Source organism: Astatotilapia calliptera, chromosome 14, assembly GCF_964374335.1.
Source record: "Astatotilapia calliptera chromosome 14, fAstCal68.1, whole genome shotgun sequence".
NCBI lineage: Eukaryota > Metazoa > Chordata > Actinopteri > Cichliformes > Cichlidae > Astatotilapia > Astatotilapia calliptera.
Genome location: NC_137435.1, coordinates 24,760,705 through 24,776,203, shown reverse-complemented (window position 1 = coordinate 24,776,203; position 15,499 = coordinate 24,760,705). Strand labels below are relative to the sequence as shown.

Here is a 15,499-nt window from a genome sequence, read left to right as displayed (position 1 = left end):
TTTTTGCAAGTAATCTTTATGACTCTGTGTTACTTTACCTACATGTTAATCCTAAAAATTATTAAAATATCTTATTGGAGCTGTGATGTTATATCTGTTGCGATTTTTGCTTCCCTCTATCAGATCTCTCTTGACAAAGACATTTTTAATGTCAGTGAGAATTTTGCCTGCATTAAAGGCTATATAACCAATATAACCAAAAACTGATTCGTAAGAGATGTTTGAGATGTTTGAAAGATTACAGGCGGTACTGCAAATTTTGGTATCGATCCAATACCAAGTAAATAAAGGGCTAGTATTGTCGATACCAAGATCAGTATATGCTGATTTATGAGAATAATCATCATCAGATTGCAAATTCTTAAACACATTTTAATGACACTGTGATCACTATCATTGTTATTTTACACAAATATTAGTAAACACAATAAACCAACAATTCCGTGTTTCATGGGGTTTTTGCAGATGGGCTATAGGCTATAAATAAAATAGACTTGACAGTCAGTCAGACATTTTTTTATAATGTTTGAGGTATAGTTTTTCATAAAAAACTGCAGTAATTTAAGACAGTTCAGTGCAATACTGAACTCAGAGGATAGAAAGAAAGTATCGATCCTATCATGCTAGTGAACCACTACCAGCGTCGGTATTGATGTCATCGATATTTGGCTCGATCCGCCAACCTGTACCTTTCAGTGTGAAATCCTTTCTAAATTACATTCTGTTCAGTTTTTCCACATGAAGTTTTCATTTTCTAAACTTTAGTTTCATTGTAAGAATGGAGCCAGCTCGAGTAGGCAAATAACAAAGTCTCATACTCAATAACCCTGTTAGAGTCCTTGAACAGTTTTTTTTCTTCTTCGTGAGTGGTCTACATTCCCTTTCATAAGAAATTAAGGACATTGAACATTTATTTTAAAAGAATCTCCTCTACATGCAGGACTACAATGGTCTTTTTTGTTTATTTTGTTTTTTGCTCAGTTTTTTTTTCTAGTTACCGTCACTTTATTGTTTTCTTTTTATTTTGTTTCTTTACCGGCTGGGTACCATGGCAACCGTGGACGTACATCTACAAAAAATAATAAATAAATAAAAAGCCCCAGCAACGAATAGTGAACGAGTTCGTATATAAACAAACTATAGTTTACCCTGCTAAACATTACAGCCTGAAACAGAGAGAGTTTGAGAAGATAGCCACGCATAGAAGCAACTTAGGTTGGTTTATTACCGTTATGGCTGGTGCATTATTTATTTTACCTCGTGTAAATTCTTATTCATGCCAGTCTGGCTTTGAACTGTGCTTTTTCTCTCAGGTAAAGAGGATTCGTGAGTGGGAGGTAGCAGGGCCTGATGATGCAGAAGGCTGTTGCCCACGAGAAGCAGGATGAAGGTATGACCAGCAGCTCTGACACCTCTATATGGTCCAGTCCCTCCGGATCATACAGTAGCTCTGATGATCCACAATACACCTCTGTGTGTGAAGACAAAGCAGATGCCATCCCATCATTTCAGTGGCAAGGATCAAAGCGGTCTAGAAGACTTGTATTTGGTAGTTTTCATATCTCAAACATCTCAATATCTAAATATTTTATATACAATTCCCTCTACCATGAGTAAAGTGTTTGGGGGTGTCCTTCCTCTTCAGGTAATAAAGCTCATGGGGGCAGCATGCAAAAGACAAACCCTACTACAAACTGCTATATGGTTAGCTTGCCTCCAATCAGGTCCCTGGAGACTCCAAAGCCAAGCCTGAAGCGCATCAGGGAGCTTGAGAACAAGGTGTGGAGTCTGCAGCAGCAGCTGTGTGAGTCCAGGGCGGAGAACAAACTCCTGAAGAACGTGCAACATCGCCACATGGTGGCACTGCAGCACTTCCAAGACTCAGAGAACAGTATTGCACAGGTGGGTTTGTGGTTTCTGCCACTAGTCTCTCTTGCTTTTCAGATTCATGTTATCAATTAACTGTATGTGTACAAAATACTGCTATTTTTCCTCATCTTTCTCTTTATAGTGCCTGTATACGTCCCTCTCACAAATAACATCAGTGTTTCTGTTATTGTCATAATATTGACCATATCTGTTCACAGATTGAAACCAAGCACAAAAACGAGGCCAGAGCTCTTCAGCATCTGCTCCGTGAGACCCGCACCTGCCGTGACAACCTAGCAAGGCAGCTGAGGAGCACAGAAGACAAAATGTTGCACACAAGGGAAGCTCTCCAGCACCTGCAGCTGCTCAGCCAGGATCACAACCTGCTGGAGCGGGAGGAGCTCACCCTGAGGCTGGCCAAAGCCTCTGCTGAGCTGGAGGAGAAGGACAAGAAGATACTGGTACGAAGGAGCAGAGAGTAGAATGATGGTGGACGATATAGCATCCTAAAAAAATATGTTTTACATTAAACATTTGCTTCTTTATTGTCTCTTCACTCTATTCTAGGACATGGAGAAGAATTTTGAGTTGTGCCAAGCTTCATTCAAGCGGCAAATAGTCACAGAGCAAAGAAAGATGAAAGAGGCGAGAAAAATATCCATCCACCTGCAACAGCAAGTATATCAGCTCACCAGAGAACTAGCGGTAAGCTGAAAGAGATGTGTGTGGTCATTCTGAGGCACCTCCCCCTGTCGCCATATAAGTCTGGGAGAAGAAAAAGTGAAAAAGTCTTGATTAGAAAAATAGCCAATGATCAACTGTAGAAACACAAGGTCTTATGCTTGGGTGTTACTAGTTAAACTCACTTGTCATTTTTCAATAAATAAATATATATATAAAAAAATATGTAAACAATTTAAAGGCGCTGACTGATGATCGGTGTGCGGTATGTTTTTTACTCATACAGTACAGAGAGCGGGAAATGGGAAAACGTAACATTTACTCCCACCGATTCCAGAACGGGTCGAGCAATAGAGGTAAAAAAACAAAAAAAAAAAAACAATCTGCCTTATCGCAGCTTGCTCATGCTTGATTGGCTGTCTGAGTGGTTTTGATTTTTAGGCAGGGAAAACAAGATGGTTCAAACAGATGGATTAGGCCTGCTCCCCATTGGCCCTGCAAGTCTTTTGGAGAATGAATATTCAGAGCATGTTCAGAGACTGGAGCAGCAGGAGAGCTCTGTGAACTGGGTATATGGTTCAGTTACTCAAAAACAGAACAACCTTCTCACATACCTGTCTTTTATCATTTTTAAATTATTTTATCAGCAAACCAATTTAAAATCTTTCTCTTGTTTCAGGGTCGTTACGGTCCAGCGCAGAAGTTTTCAGTTATAAAACGTCTAGAGAGAAAGGGTCCTGCTCATTTGTCTTTAAAAGAGAATCACCAAGACGATGCAAAGATATCTGCAAGTAAGTTACTCAATCCTAACAAAGTGACAATTCTCTAACAATATACAATCAAGAAACCAAACACTGTAAAAGGGGGGGAAAAAGAACGGTTGAAATCGTAGTAACAGAGGCATAAGTTGTTTTGGCATTTTGTCAGGTTATTCAGTATTTTTCAAATTGAAATATTTGCTTTCAGATTGCAGTGACATCAGGAGTTCAGACAACAGTCCAGAGCCTCTAAATGAAGAAGATTGTATCAAAGAAAAGGAGGAACCAGAACCCACACGGGCGCTCAATGGACCTGAATCCATAGTAAAACATCAGTTTTCAGACATCTGTTCAGATGAGAGCCCAGAAAATGAAAATAACGGAGAAGCCCCTCAGGTGCAGGAAGAGACGCGACAAACACAGCACGAAAGCACAATGGCCTTTACTTTAGAGAGGTGTCTGAATCGAGCAGCACCGAAGAGAAAAGAAAGCAGATTCCCCAGAATCAGAAGCAGCTACACCTTCAAACAGACCACAGAGAACCTGCACTGTGGAAGACCAGCATACAGCACTGAGGACTTGAGCCCACAGGAAAGCTCTGAGGTGGAGATCCTCAGTAGAATTCCTGAGCTTCATCTACCAGATGAGAAAACTGATGGAGGTGGAGCACACAGCTCTTAGACTGAATAAAGTGCAATTGAAAGGAAAGTGCAGGCTAGCTCATCATATGATTATTATGCAGCTACCATAGAGAAACTCCTTTCTGCATCATAACACACACAGTATGACTTTCTGAAACGTATTAACAGCCTGTAAACTAATGTTTTTCTACTCCAGACTCTTTATTTCAGTCGTTATTTCATTACAGTAATGTTTTACTGCCCAATTTGCTTTGGTTGGCTCATTCCCAGGTAAAGGTAAAATAACAAAACACATCTTCTTTTTTTTCTTCTTTTTAATAAAAATTAATTTCCACATTTCCATACCACTGTTTCAAAGCAATATACACACAATCAAATAACCACATAATTATAAAACAATGATAACAATGATAACACTTTTTATAGTAAACTTCTGCTGCAATTCGAGATCACCAAAATGCACTGCATTATTTTAACGTTCTTTGCTAGGAACAGCTGACTGAAAACGACAAAACAAAAACTGCAGCGTTCGTCATCAAAGGAAACTGTTGAACACAGGATTAGGAAACACTCTAGCTGACAGCATTCAGAGCCAGAGTAACTACTTTGTTGCAAACCACCAACCAGCATGTGATTCCTACTCCACCTGAAAAAGAAAAACAACAAAACAAACAGCTCATTGATGGAGCTTGACTCCAGGCGGAAAAGAACAGCACATATTGATACACTACATGCATCATATTGTATAAAATCTACATATTGCAGAATACCTGCACTGAAGTGAAATGAATTAGGTTTTATTATCAGTGGATAATAAAATCATCATGATTTCTATTAAACTATAAGCTATGTGTAATTTTGTTTGTTTGTTTTATTAATAATGAAGCTGTTATGGATTTACCATCCACTTGATTAGGTATACCTATTCAACTGCTCCTCAACACAATTATCTATTCAGCTAATCACATGGCAACAACTCCATGAATTTAGGCATGAAGCTACGTGAAACATGACATGCTAAAGTTCAAAATGGGAACCAGAATTGGAATGAAAGCTGATTTAAGAGTCTCTGAATGCGGCATGGTTAGTGTCAGATGTGTTGGTCTGAGTATTTCAGGGATCAAGCACACTATACCCATCTTTTAATGGCTGTTTCCAACAGAATAAAATGCCATGTCACAAATCATCTCAAACTTTTTTTAAACATGACAGTGAGTTCGCTGTACTCAAATGGCCTCCACGGTCACCAAATCTCAGCTCAATAGTGCAGCTTTGGAATGTGGTAGAACAGGAGAGTCACATCAAGGACGTGCAGCTTGTGTGCATTCAGTGTATACTACAGGCTATGCTATCTAACACAAACCTGCCACTCCTGTTGGGAAAGCCACGAGGCGCTCCACGGGAGCAATCCATCTACTTGGTACCACAGTCACTGGATCAGAGTAATACTTCCATATCAATGAAATCATCAGCGCAGCCTGACAAGAAAAAACAAAACAACAAAAACACAAAAACAGACATATACTGTCAATAACGGCAAATAAGCTGATTCAGCTACCAAAAAACGATTATCTGGAGGTTTTGGCCAGTGCTATAGACTCACAACTAAATTAAAATACATTCATGCTTCTACTCGAAACCTCCACCTACCTGCAGTATGTAAAAAACAATGCTCACAACCCACTTCATTTTGGCTTGTTGAGCGGTTCTTGATTTGACTACAATAGACAAGAAATATGCAACTGTTAGTCTCAACATATTAATTTTTCTTTATTTTGTAGTGATACTGCCAGTTCCTTTAAATCAGACGGAACTGTCATTTTGTTTCACTTTATTATTTGACCATCCCATGTCCAGGGAACTGAAACCAGGATAAATTCCTTTTTTTTAACCAGTCACAGGGTAACAGGGAAAGTATTAGTCCATTCTTTATATGGTCTTTGTTAATACCAACATTACACAAAGTAAATCTTTGCTTAAATGTAAACAGACAGCACTATTACTTTTTATTCAAGAATCAGGTGAAGACTAGAGTCAACACTTTGAGAATCACAAGACAGTGCGGTCAGAATAAAATCAAAATAGAGAAGAGCCTGGGTGTAATGCTGATTGTACAATAATTTAAAATTGACAATGTGCAGGTTTTGGAATAGGTCAGCAAAGAAACAGTCTTTAGCAGCCTTTGTATTGCTAAGTAAGTTATCACACAGAATAGACAGTGTTTCTTTACCAGATTGTCTGGGGTCAACCAACCAAAACAAGAGAGAATGAACAAGAGAGGTGAAGAGAAGAGGGCAGGCAGGTTGGAGTGGATGGAGACAAGTGTCAGGGGTGATATGTGACAGAAGGATAGCAACAAGAGTGAAAGGGAAGGTTCATAAGATGGGAGTAAGATCTGCTATGATGTATTGTTTGGAGACGGTGGTGCTGACAAAAAGACGGGAGCTCAAGCTGGTGGTGGCAGAACTGAAGATGGGAGTGACCAAGATTGACAGGTCTGCAGTCTGGAGATATGGTTAGAGGCAAGCTAACATGGTTTAGACAAGGTTTTAGACATGTGCAGAGGAAGCTGAGTGGATATGCTGGATGAAATGATGTTTAATATGGAGTTGCCAGGCAGGATGAAAAGTGGAAGACCACAGAGAAGACTGATGGATTCAGTGAAGGAACACATGCAGAGGGTTGGTGTGACAGAAGTGGATGCTAATCCTGAGGCTATGGGGCCAAAAACAGTTACTTACCTCGAAAATCCCCCAAATATGTCTTCTGACTGATAATTTATAACATGTAAATCTACATTAATAGACATTCACATCTGTGGAAGACATAATATATGCCCTTTCAGAGTACCTACTACATATTTTCTGCTGTGTTCCATAAAGAAAAAGCAATTAGTTTTAACTTTTTAGAGCTCATCACTCTGTTGCAGTAAACTTCATTTTGAGGCTCCTGTCACACCATCTATCCTCTGAATGTCAGTAGGCACTTTTAAATCTCACCATGTGTTTTCAGCTTGTCTGTTGTCTTGTTGATTTTGCGCTCCAGTCTGGCATATCTAGCAAACTCATCCATCATGCTAATGGAGGACTGCTCCTTCTTCATCTCTTGGATTTCAGCCCTCATCTCACTCTCCTGCTCAGCATCTTTCTGCACCATCTTTGAGAGCTTGAAGAAGGGGTAAAAATACTATCACTGAGCAGCCTGGGCCTGATTGAAATTTTTTATAATTACAGTAGTAGTCCCTATTAGGCAGTCTAATCAGCACCTACGAATGTCAGTTTAACACTTTCCATGAGGATTTCCATGAGGCAACCTTTCGAGCTACAAACAATCTTTAGCCGTAAAGCTAAGCTGTAAACAGTTTCTTAACATTAAAGCAGGACATTTGGCGATAAAGGAGGAAAAGGAATCCCAGTTAAATGCAGCAACTACTGGATTCTCGGTGAAACCCCACCCTCTGGTTGTAGCTCTGCTATAACTGAGGAGGTACAGCAGCTATAAGTTAGCTTGACAGACGGCTAAGCTAGTCAACAACAATCCACCGTGTGTCCGACGAGGACACAGATAATAATATACCGGCATTCAAACAACTTTAACAACAACCATATATGCAAACAATAACTCCTACTCACGAAGGAAGATATGGTCGGCAGAAGGATTTTCATAAGATTGCAGAGAAAAACCGAGCCAAGCACCAGGAGCCATGCATAACCGGCCGCCATGTTTGTTTCCTTTCTCCTCCACTCAGCCTCCTCCTTGTTGCAGCTGTTGAGCGACTGGACTGCTCGGTGCACTGACTTTAATAATTATCCCACTAAAGACGGGACATGCTGTTAGTAATTACGACTCTCTTTAAACACTAAAATAATGTAACGTGCATATATATGGCGTCCTCTATAATAAATGACTGGATAGGAAAATGGGGGAAATGCAGGATCTATTTATTTATTTTTATATTCTTCTTTGTTTATGTAAACTATATCTCAAACTCACCATTTGCCATGCATTATTCAAACCCTACACGTACACACACAACTAATACACCCTGCGAGCAGGTTATAAGCGGTTATAAAGTTAGATAAGGCCTGGATTGACTGATTGGCACACTGTCCTGCCCACACAGGTGAAGATGTTGTGTTTCAAAAATATGCTGCCTCATCCTCAAAGCCAATCACAGGAAGCAGTGGGCGGGGGCTCTGTCTTCCTGGTAGGTTGGTAGGATAAGGGATAAAATATACCGAGAGGGGGATCCAATCCGGTTTGAGCTAGTTCTGGTACTGCTCGGACGTTTATGTTAAGTTACAGACTGCAGCTGGTGGAGGTGTAGGCAGAGGTAGCTGGGCTGACAAAACAACAACAAGTCCTCCTTTTGTTTGTGTAACTGTTAAAAGAAAGGCAGTGTTCCCTTTTTTTTTTAAATTCCTGCCGTGCAACCTAAGCAACAATGGGAAGGAAGAAAGTAAGTGGAAAGAAAATGTGTGCTTTACGTTTGGGTCGGCATGATGCAGAAATAGCGTTTTAAGAAACTGTAGCAGTTGTTTTGTGGTGTTAATACACGTATGCAGGAGCAATGCAACACGCTACGGCGTGTCCATGTGCGTGCCGTGGAGTCCACCTTTTCCTGCGCTCAGGTCTGTCTTGTCTCACTCGGCTGATACAGGGAAGTGGCGCCTTTTTACTTAGCACTGCTTTTTTCGCTCTCTTCCCCCAGTCCAGTTTAAAGCTTCTGTTTTGTAAAATGTGTGCCCGGCTGAGTTTTAATAATCACCAACTGTGCGCTGAAACAAAGGGGTGTAACCACCGTCGAGGCGCACAGGTTGGCATTTCGAGGAAATTTCTTTCGTAATTGCCTCCTTATTAATTTATTTATTTACTTGTGCTCTGGGTTGCACGCGTGCCGTTTCAGGTACCAGCTTCGGTCACGTGTCGCGTTTTTTAGCCGCATTTGTGGCCAAATTTGGCGGAGATTTTGACCTCAGGCGAGTGTGCGCGCACTGGAAGGCTGGTGCGCGTCACTCCTGAGGTGTGCAGTCCCTTCTCCCCCTCTCTCTGGTTAGGCTCGTTAATGGCAGTTGATGGATCCTCGACAGCACAGCGACACATCTGGCCGTTTTGATGTCAAGCGGAGCTCTGTTAGTAATGGAGGATGGTCTTATTTTTTCAGTTTAGTCACGCTGGTGATATAAACAGTGACAGCAGGCGGGGCGAATCCACTCCTTATTTGTTGTGTCCACGGAGCTGCTGTTGCTCTGTGGGAAATAAACTGGCACCCGCCAGATCCTTTGAGTCAGCTCAAAAACGTGATCCTCCCCACGTACAGATTGCATAATTTCTTTGTGACTTGAAGGGAAGGAGAAGTGCCCATCCCCCCCACCATCCCCACCTCTTTGCGTTACACACCCACTTTAGCTCACTCATGAATGGTTGTTGGTTTTGGCTCATTATGTTTCTTCCCCCCTCACTCTCTTGTCTTTTTCAGGCTACCACTGATGCAGATGCAAGTGCAGAGGTTAGTATTTCCACTAATAAATTCAAAACTAATGCTGATACCCAGAATAAGATTGATGCTTCATAGCCAGCTCAGTGCATCCCAGTCTTAATCGGAGTTTTGAGACCGATCGTAAATTGGATGGGTTTTAAAGTGCAAGTTACATTGAGTTTGTGCAGCCCAAATTGTTCTTGTTTACCTGGTTTGTCTTAAATGAGTGCACAGGTAAAGAGTTTAGTGTTTCTAATACCCTAAAACAGTAAACTATTCGTTCAATTTATTTCATTTAGGGAAAAAAGGAAGGACAAAAAAATACTATACAGAATAAAGCAAATTACACTCTGATAATGCTCCACCTATGCTGATTCAGTATACATATTGAATAGGAGCAGGAAGAAGTGCACACTTGTTTAATTCCACCCCTTCTCCTTAAGTTGGCAATTAATATTTATCCAGCTTCCTTACTGATTACAAACCTAAATAATAGCAATATAGATATTGCTAATGCTAAATTTGCAGCATGAATCAAAACAAACTCCCATAATGCAAAGTTTCATCTTTGCTCCCTTAAAGGACAAATAATGAAGAGCATACAGAGTGCAATTATATCCACAGTGTGTCTTTGTCCCCTGTCCTGTAACCTCGAACCAGTCACGGCAGATGGCCCCACCCCTCCTTTAGCCTTTCTGTCGAGGTTTCTTCCTGTTAAAAGGGAGTTTTTCATTCCCACTGTCATCAAGTGCTTGGAAATTGGGGATTGTCTGATTGTTGGGGTTTTCTCTATTATTGCAACATCTTTACATTACAGTATAAAGAATCCTTAGGTGTCCTGTTGTGATTTGGTGGTATGTAAATAAAATGGCATGTCTGAAACACATGCTGGAAGTTCCTACTTCCCTTTGTGGGCTCATTGTGTCATTGTAGCACCTCTCATTGAGTAACATGTTTTGTTTTTTTTTTCCATCATAAATGCGTGGGGGGGCTTCTCTTCCAGAGTGCTTAACTGAATTAATGTGGCCTTCTGTGTTTTGTTTTGTTTTTCTTTGTTTTTTCTTCAGCCAAGGAGAAAGTCTCAGAGGTTATCAGAGGTAAGTCTACAAAGCTCAGCAACGGCCTTGACAGATTAATCTGTGGATTTTCTCATTGCTGTGTTTGTAATTTTGGAACATCATTGTGTGTTACAGAAAGAGACGCAACCAAAACCCCAGCCAGAAAAGACAAAGGTAAAAGCCAAATCTTACCATTGCACACGTCCGCTATAACCACATAAAATGCACAGCAGGTTCATGATGCTTGGTTTGTTAATGACACCACAGGCACCCCCCAAGACCAAAAAGGTGAAAGAGGCAACCAAGACAGAGGAGAAAAAAGAAGAACCTCAGGCAGAAAAGGAAGAGGTGCCAGCAGAAAATGGAGAGGCCAAAGCTGATGAGGTATTCTAAGTTTCCCTCTTTTGTGAGCGCCACGTGACATTTACACTGTCGCAAAACAGAACAAAATAAAAGTGTGTTTTCTCCGTTCTCCAGCAGGCCGCAGCCGCAGACGAAAAGGACGCCAAGGCTGAAGAGGAGGAGAAAGCAGCAGAGTAGTCGTGTTGCCACTGAACTAACTCGTCAATGCTCCCTGTACCTCCTTTGTTGTAAAATGCAGAGAATATTTTTATCTACTATTTTCTTAAGACAGCAGTGTTTTTAGGGATATGATTGCTTTTTTTAAGAATAGTATGGTTTCCATTCAGTATCACGGCTTCTGTGAAGGGAAAGTTTATTGTGTCCTTGTGATCTTTTTGTCTTGTGTTTAATTTCTTTGTCTTTTTTAAAGCCTGTTTACCCGAGACATTTCAGAGGTACCATTTTGGAACTTTGTAACCGGTTTTGGAAAATGCATCAAAATTCTGTGCTGGATGGGTAATCGTTTGACAGTTGTGTTCTATGTTAAGTAATGCCTTGCTCATGTTCATTATCATCACAGGAAGTCGTTGGGTTAATTTTTATGTTATTGTGTATTTGAGACCAATACGATTGATCCATGTTTTCTGCTTTGCTTTAAACTAAATGCATTAGAGTTGTACTTCTGACTTTTTTCCTATTGTGAAATCTGTTTGGTTTGGGGATTTCTCTACTAATGTAGTTTCCTCCTTTAAACAAAACAAGTTTCCTTTTGTTATAAATGGTATAAAATACCAATTAAAGTGAGGACTGATTTAACCATGCATTTCTCAGCCATTGTGTACTGTATTTGGCCAGAGGGATTTATCTTAAATGACCTATTTCAGATGTTTCTATTGTAAACCACTTAAATTATAGATATTAGAAATTCCTCAAACTAAAATGCCTAAGTTACTAATTGTTGCTTTTTCATTTTTTTTAGATTTCTCAGTTAATTTGATAAGAGAATCACTGAAGATCACTTTATAAAGATGGTGACATTTACACTGATCAGGAATAACATTATGACCACAGGTGAAGTAAATAACAGTGATTAAATCTCCATCATAGCACCTGATGGTGGGTGGGTTATATTAGGGAGCAAATTAACATCTTGTCCTCAAACTCGATGTGTTGGGGGCAGGAAAAATGGACGAGCGTAAGGATTTGAGCGAGTCTGTCAAAGGGCCATATTGTGATGGCTAGATGACTGGGTCAGTCGATCTCCAAAACTTCAGCTCTTGTGGGGCATTACTGGTCTGCAGTGGTCCATGGTGAACCAGCAACAGGGTCATGGGTGGTCATGGTTAATTGATCTGCGTGGTAAATGAAGGCTGCCCTGTGTGGTCAGATCCAATAGATGAGTTGCTGTTGCTCACATTGCCAAAAAATGTTAATGCTAATTTTGATGGAAAGGTTTCAGAATACACAGTCGGTTGCTGTTTGTTGCATATGGTGTTTAATAACCTCAGACTTTAAAGGCTGCCCATGCTGACCCCCAAAAGTACCAACAATGGGCGCTTGACCATCAGAACTGGAGCACAGAGCAATGGAATGGAGGTGGCTTGGAAACAGTATTCCCAGATAGCTATGGGCTCTTTCAACAGGATAATGAGCCATGCCACACAGCAGAATGATTTGAGGAGCATGAGTTTGAGGTGTTGACTTGACCTCCAAATTCCCCAAATCTCAATTCAATCAAGCATCTGTTTGATGTGCTGGACAACTGTCTGGTCTATGAAGGCCCCACCTAGCATCTTGCAGAACAAAAATGACCTATTGCTAACATTTTGGTGCCAAATACCATAGCACACCTTCAGGGGTCTAGTTGAGTCCATGCCTCAATGGGTCAGAGTTATTTTGGCATCGAAAGGGGGACCAACACAACATTAGGCACATCGTGTTACGACTGATCAGTGTAAATATCTGACCATTGTGCTTGGGGTGTTTGGTACTGAGCTCCTGAGCCCCTACTGTACACACAGTTTGGCCCAAGATTTTCTATGTAATTATTGATTATGTACGTTCAAAGTTGCATTTGCTCATCAGCTAAAAATAATTAAGATCTTGAACCTTGACAGTGGCACAGAACCACTTTAAAAAAAACCTTTTGCAATTCTCCACATAGAATAGAATGCCCTTATTGTCACTATACAGTTGTACAATGAGATACAGAGCATCTCCTACGCTATATACATATGGACAGTATTAACATAGGGAAAAAGATATATATATATATATATATATATATATATAAAATGTACAAATAAACAAGCCGGTTTTTATAAAAAAAAGTAATATGTAATAAATAGTGTTGTGTATATACAGTTGAGTTATTGCACATAGAATTGGCATTGCACAGCGGTGGTCCATAGAGGAAGTGGAAAGAAAAAAAATTGGGGGGGGGGGATGTGTAATCGGTGCATGTGTGAGTTCAGGGTGGTTATGGCTTTGGGGAAGAAACTGTTTTTGAGTCTGTGGGTTTTTGTGTTGATGCACCTGTAGCGCTTCCCTGAGGGAAGCAGGCTGAACATATTGAAACCAGGGTGGGAGCTGTCCTTGATAATGTTTGCTGCTCTGCTGAGGCAGCGGGAGGAATAAATGTCCATCAGGGAGGGGAGAGGGCAGCCGATGATCTTTAGTGCTGTCTTGACTACACTCTGAAGCCTCACTCTATCCGCCTTGGTGCAGCTGCGTACCATACCGTGATGCAGTAGGTTAGCAGGCTCTCAATGGACGAGCAGTAGAAGGTCAGCAGCAGGTTGGAGTTCAGCTTGTACTTCCTGAGGACTCTCAGGAAGTGCAGTCGCTGTTGGGCCTTCTTGACGACCGCTGAGATGTTGTCTGTCCAGGAGATGTCAGCAGAGATGAGGACACCAAGGAACCGGAAGGTGTGGACCCTCTGCACACACTCCCCGTTGATGTAAAGGGGGGCCAAGTCGGTGCTGTGTCTCCTGAAGTCAACAATGAGCTCTTTGGTTTTCTTAGTGTTCAGTACATGATATACTTGGCATGCTGGGAAATAGACCAGTCCTTTTAAAGTGCTTTATTACTCTAACCTTTTGGATAGGTTAAAGAACCAGTTGTTATGTACCACTACTAGTAAAAGTTATAATTTTATTTTTAAGAAGAAAATCATGGTGAACAACATCTGTGGCCTGCATCTCTCGGTCAGCAATGATTTTCTTCCTGTGACCTCTCCCTCAGCCACATAAGTCAGTCCTCAAACTATATATATATGACGATCAAAGAAAAGAGACCACAGAGAAGATACGTTGGCTCATAACTTGTACTAAGTGTACATGTCAAAATATACAAACACACAGTCAAATAAACGGTCCTATTTTTATTCCTGCATACACACTTCCATACATACTTTAGAAAAACAAGAGCCAAAAATAATGGGCGCAAGTTTAGGAAAGGATTACCCACATGATCAGAGAGGGCAAATGCAGTAGTTCTGCTATATATGAAAAAGACTGGGCAGGTAGAGTTTTAAATGTAATAAACATTCTTTTTAAAGGAACCTCACCTGAAGCACTTAAGTGGATGCAGTGAAGGAGGGTTGGTGTAACAAAAGAAGATGCTAGTGATAGGGTGAGATGAAGATAAATGTGCTGCTATGGCGGCCCCTAAAGGAAGTGAATGAAGAAAAACTGACTGGTTTTTTGTTTGTTTGTTTGTTTGTTTGTTTTTTACATAAAACCCCAAAGAACACGTTCAACTTTAACACCAAAGGCAGATCTTTTATGTGAAACTATAACACATCTGACAATAATGTTGTCTATAATAGCCTTACCAAATCGTTCCAACAATATAGTGTATATGACAGATCTTTTGTTTACAGTCTAGGCTTTCAACCTTGTCATCACCCACTGCAGGTCATGCCCATCCAGAGTGGAACAGAAAGCACTGATGAGTAAGTGTAATTTTCAGCTCTCAGAATGACTCATGTAGAGAAATTTTAAAAGGTATAAGACACAATTAACCAGTACTGAAAATAAAATAAAAATGCGAAAAATGCCATGCATATTTTTTTCTTTTCTTTTAACTTTTTTTAAAAAAAATTTTTCTTTATGTATCTTTGGATATTTTTATTTGCTTTTTCAGCAATTGAAATGACCTTCCGGTATCTGTTGCTCAAGTCAAGAATGAGTTTTGATTCTCAGATTTGTAATACATCATTTTTCGTGTTTATTTAATCCTGACCGCATGCCCAATATATCCTGTCTATAGGCCCAAGAGGGGAAAAACAAAACAAAACATGTATTTTGCATAAGGAACAATCAATAGAATATTATTATTGCTTCAAAGATTACATAACAATGCAATTTAACAGTTAATTTTAGTGTCGTAAATGTGCAATCAAATGGCAAATTCTTTGGTAAAAGCTGTCAATTTTATACAATTCACAAAGAATATAAGTGCAAGTATATTTCATAATAACCCACCAATAAAAAATAGCCTGCACTTTAGATAAAAAGCACGAAATACAGATTTCTATATATATTTATACAGCGTACTAGAGCCGAGGATGGCAATATTATTAGGGCTCATCACTGATAATTTCGGAAAACCGGTAAAACGCATTTATCAGGAGGTCGATAAGGCAATTTTGCGACCATTATCTATGAC

At 40.2% G+C, this 15,499-nt stretch overlaps 2 protein-coding genes and 1 long non-coding RNA gene across 3 annotated transcripts; 2 read left to right on the top strand and 1 right to left on the bottom strand.

Annotated features, from left to right (window-relative positions):
• Nucleotides 1-1,100: 1,100 nt before the first annotated feature.
• On the top strand, nucleotides 1,101-3,989 carry LOC113036782 (uncharacterized). The gene is made up of 9 exons (XM_026193262.2): nucleotides 1,101-1,215; nucleotides 1,314-1,549; nucleotides 1,646-1,902; nucleotides 2,088-2,330; nucleotides 2,437-2,574; nucleotides 2,837-2,906; nucleotides 2,992-3,119; nucleotides 3,230-3,341; nucleotides 3,517-3,989. Exons 2-9 carry the CDS (start codon nucleotides 1,351-1,353, stop codon nucleotides 3,987-3,989), a joined length of 1,620 nt encoding a protein of 539 aa, XP_026049047.2. The 5' UTR covers nucleotides 1,101-1,215; nucleotides 1,314-1,350.
• Nucleotides 3,990-4,131: 142 nt separating this feature from the next.
• Nucleotides 4,132-8,068, bottom strand: get1 (guided entry of tail-anchored proteins factor 1). The gene is made up of 6 exons (XM_026193274.2): nucleotides 7,943-8,068; nucleotides 7,582-7,763; nucleotides 6,949-7,114; nucleotides 5,600-5,667; nucleotides 5,313-5,427; nucleotides 4,132-4,595 (listed from the first exon to the last, which is right to left on the bottom strand). Exons 2-6 carry the CDS (start codon nucleotides 7,669-7,671, stop codon nucleotides 4,522-4,524), a joined length of 513 nt encoding a protein of 170 aa, XP_026049059.1. The 5' UTR covers nucleotides 7,672-7,763; nucleotides 7,943-8,068; the 3' UTR covers nucleotides 4,132-4,521.
• An 8-nt stretch (nucleotides 8,069-8,076) lies between these two features.
• LOC113036786 (uncharacterized) lies at nucleotides 8,077-11,649 on the top strand. The gene is made up of 6 exons (XR_013901461.1): nucleotides 8,077-8,408; nucleotides 9,429-9,458; nucleotides 10,496-10,525; nucleotides 10,622-10,660; nucleotides 10,754-10,870; nucleotides 10,964-11,649. It is a non-coding gene; the product is annotated as an uncharacterized LOC113036786 (long non-coding RNA).
• Nucleotides 11,650-15,499: the final 3,850 nt, after the last annotated feature.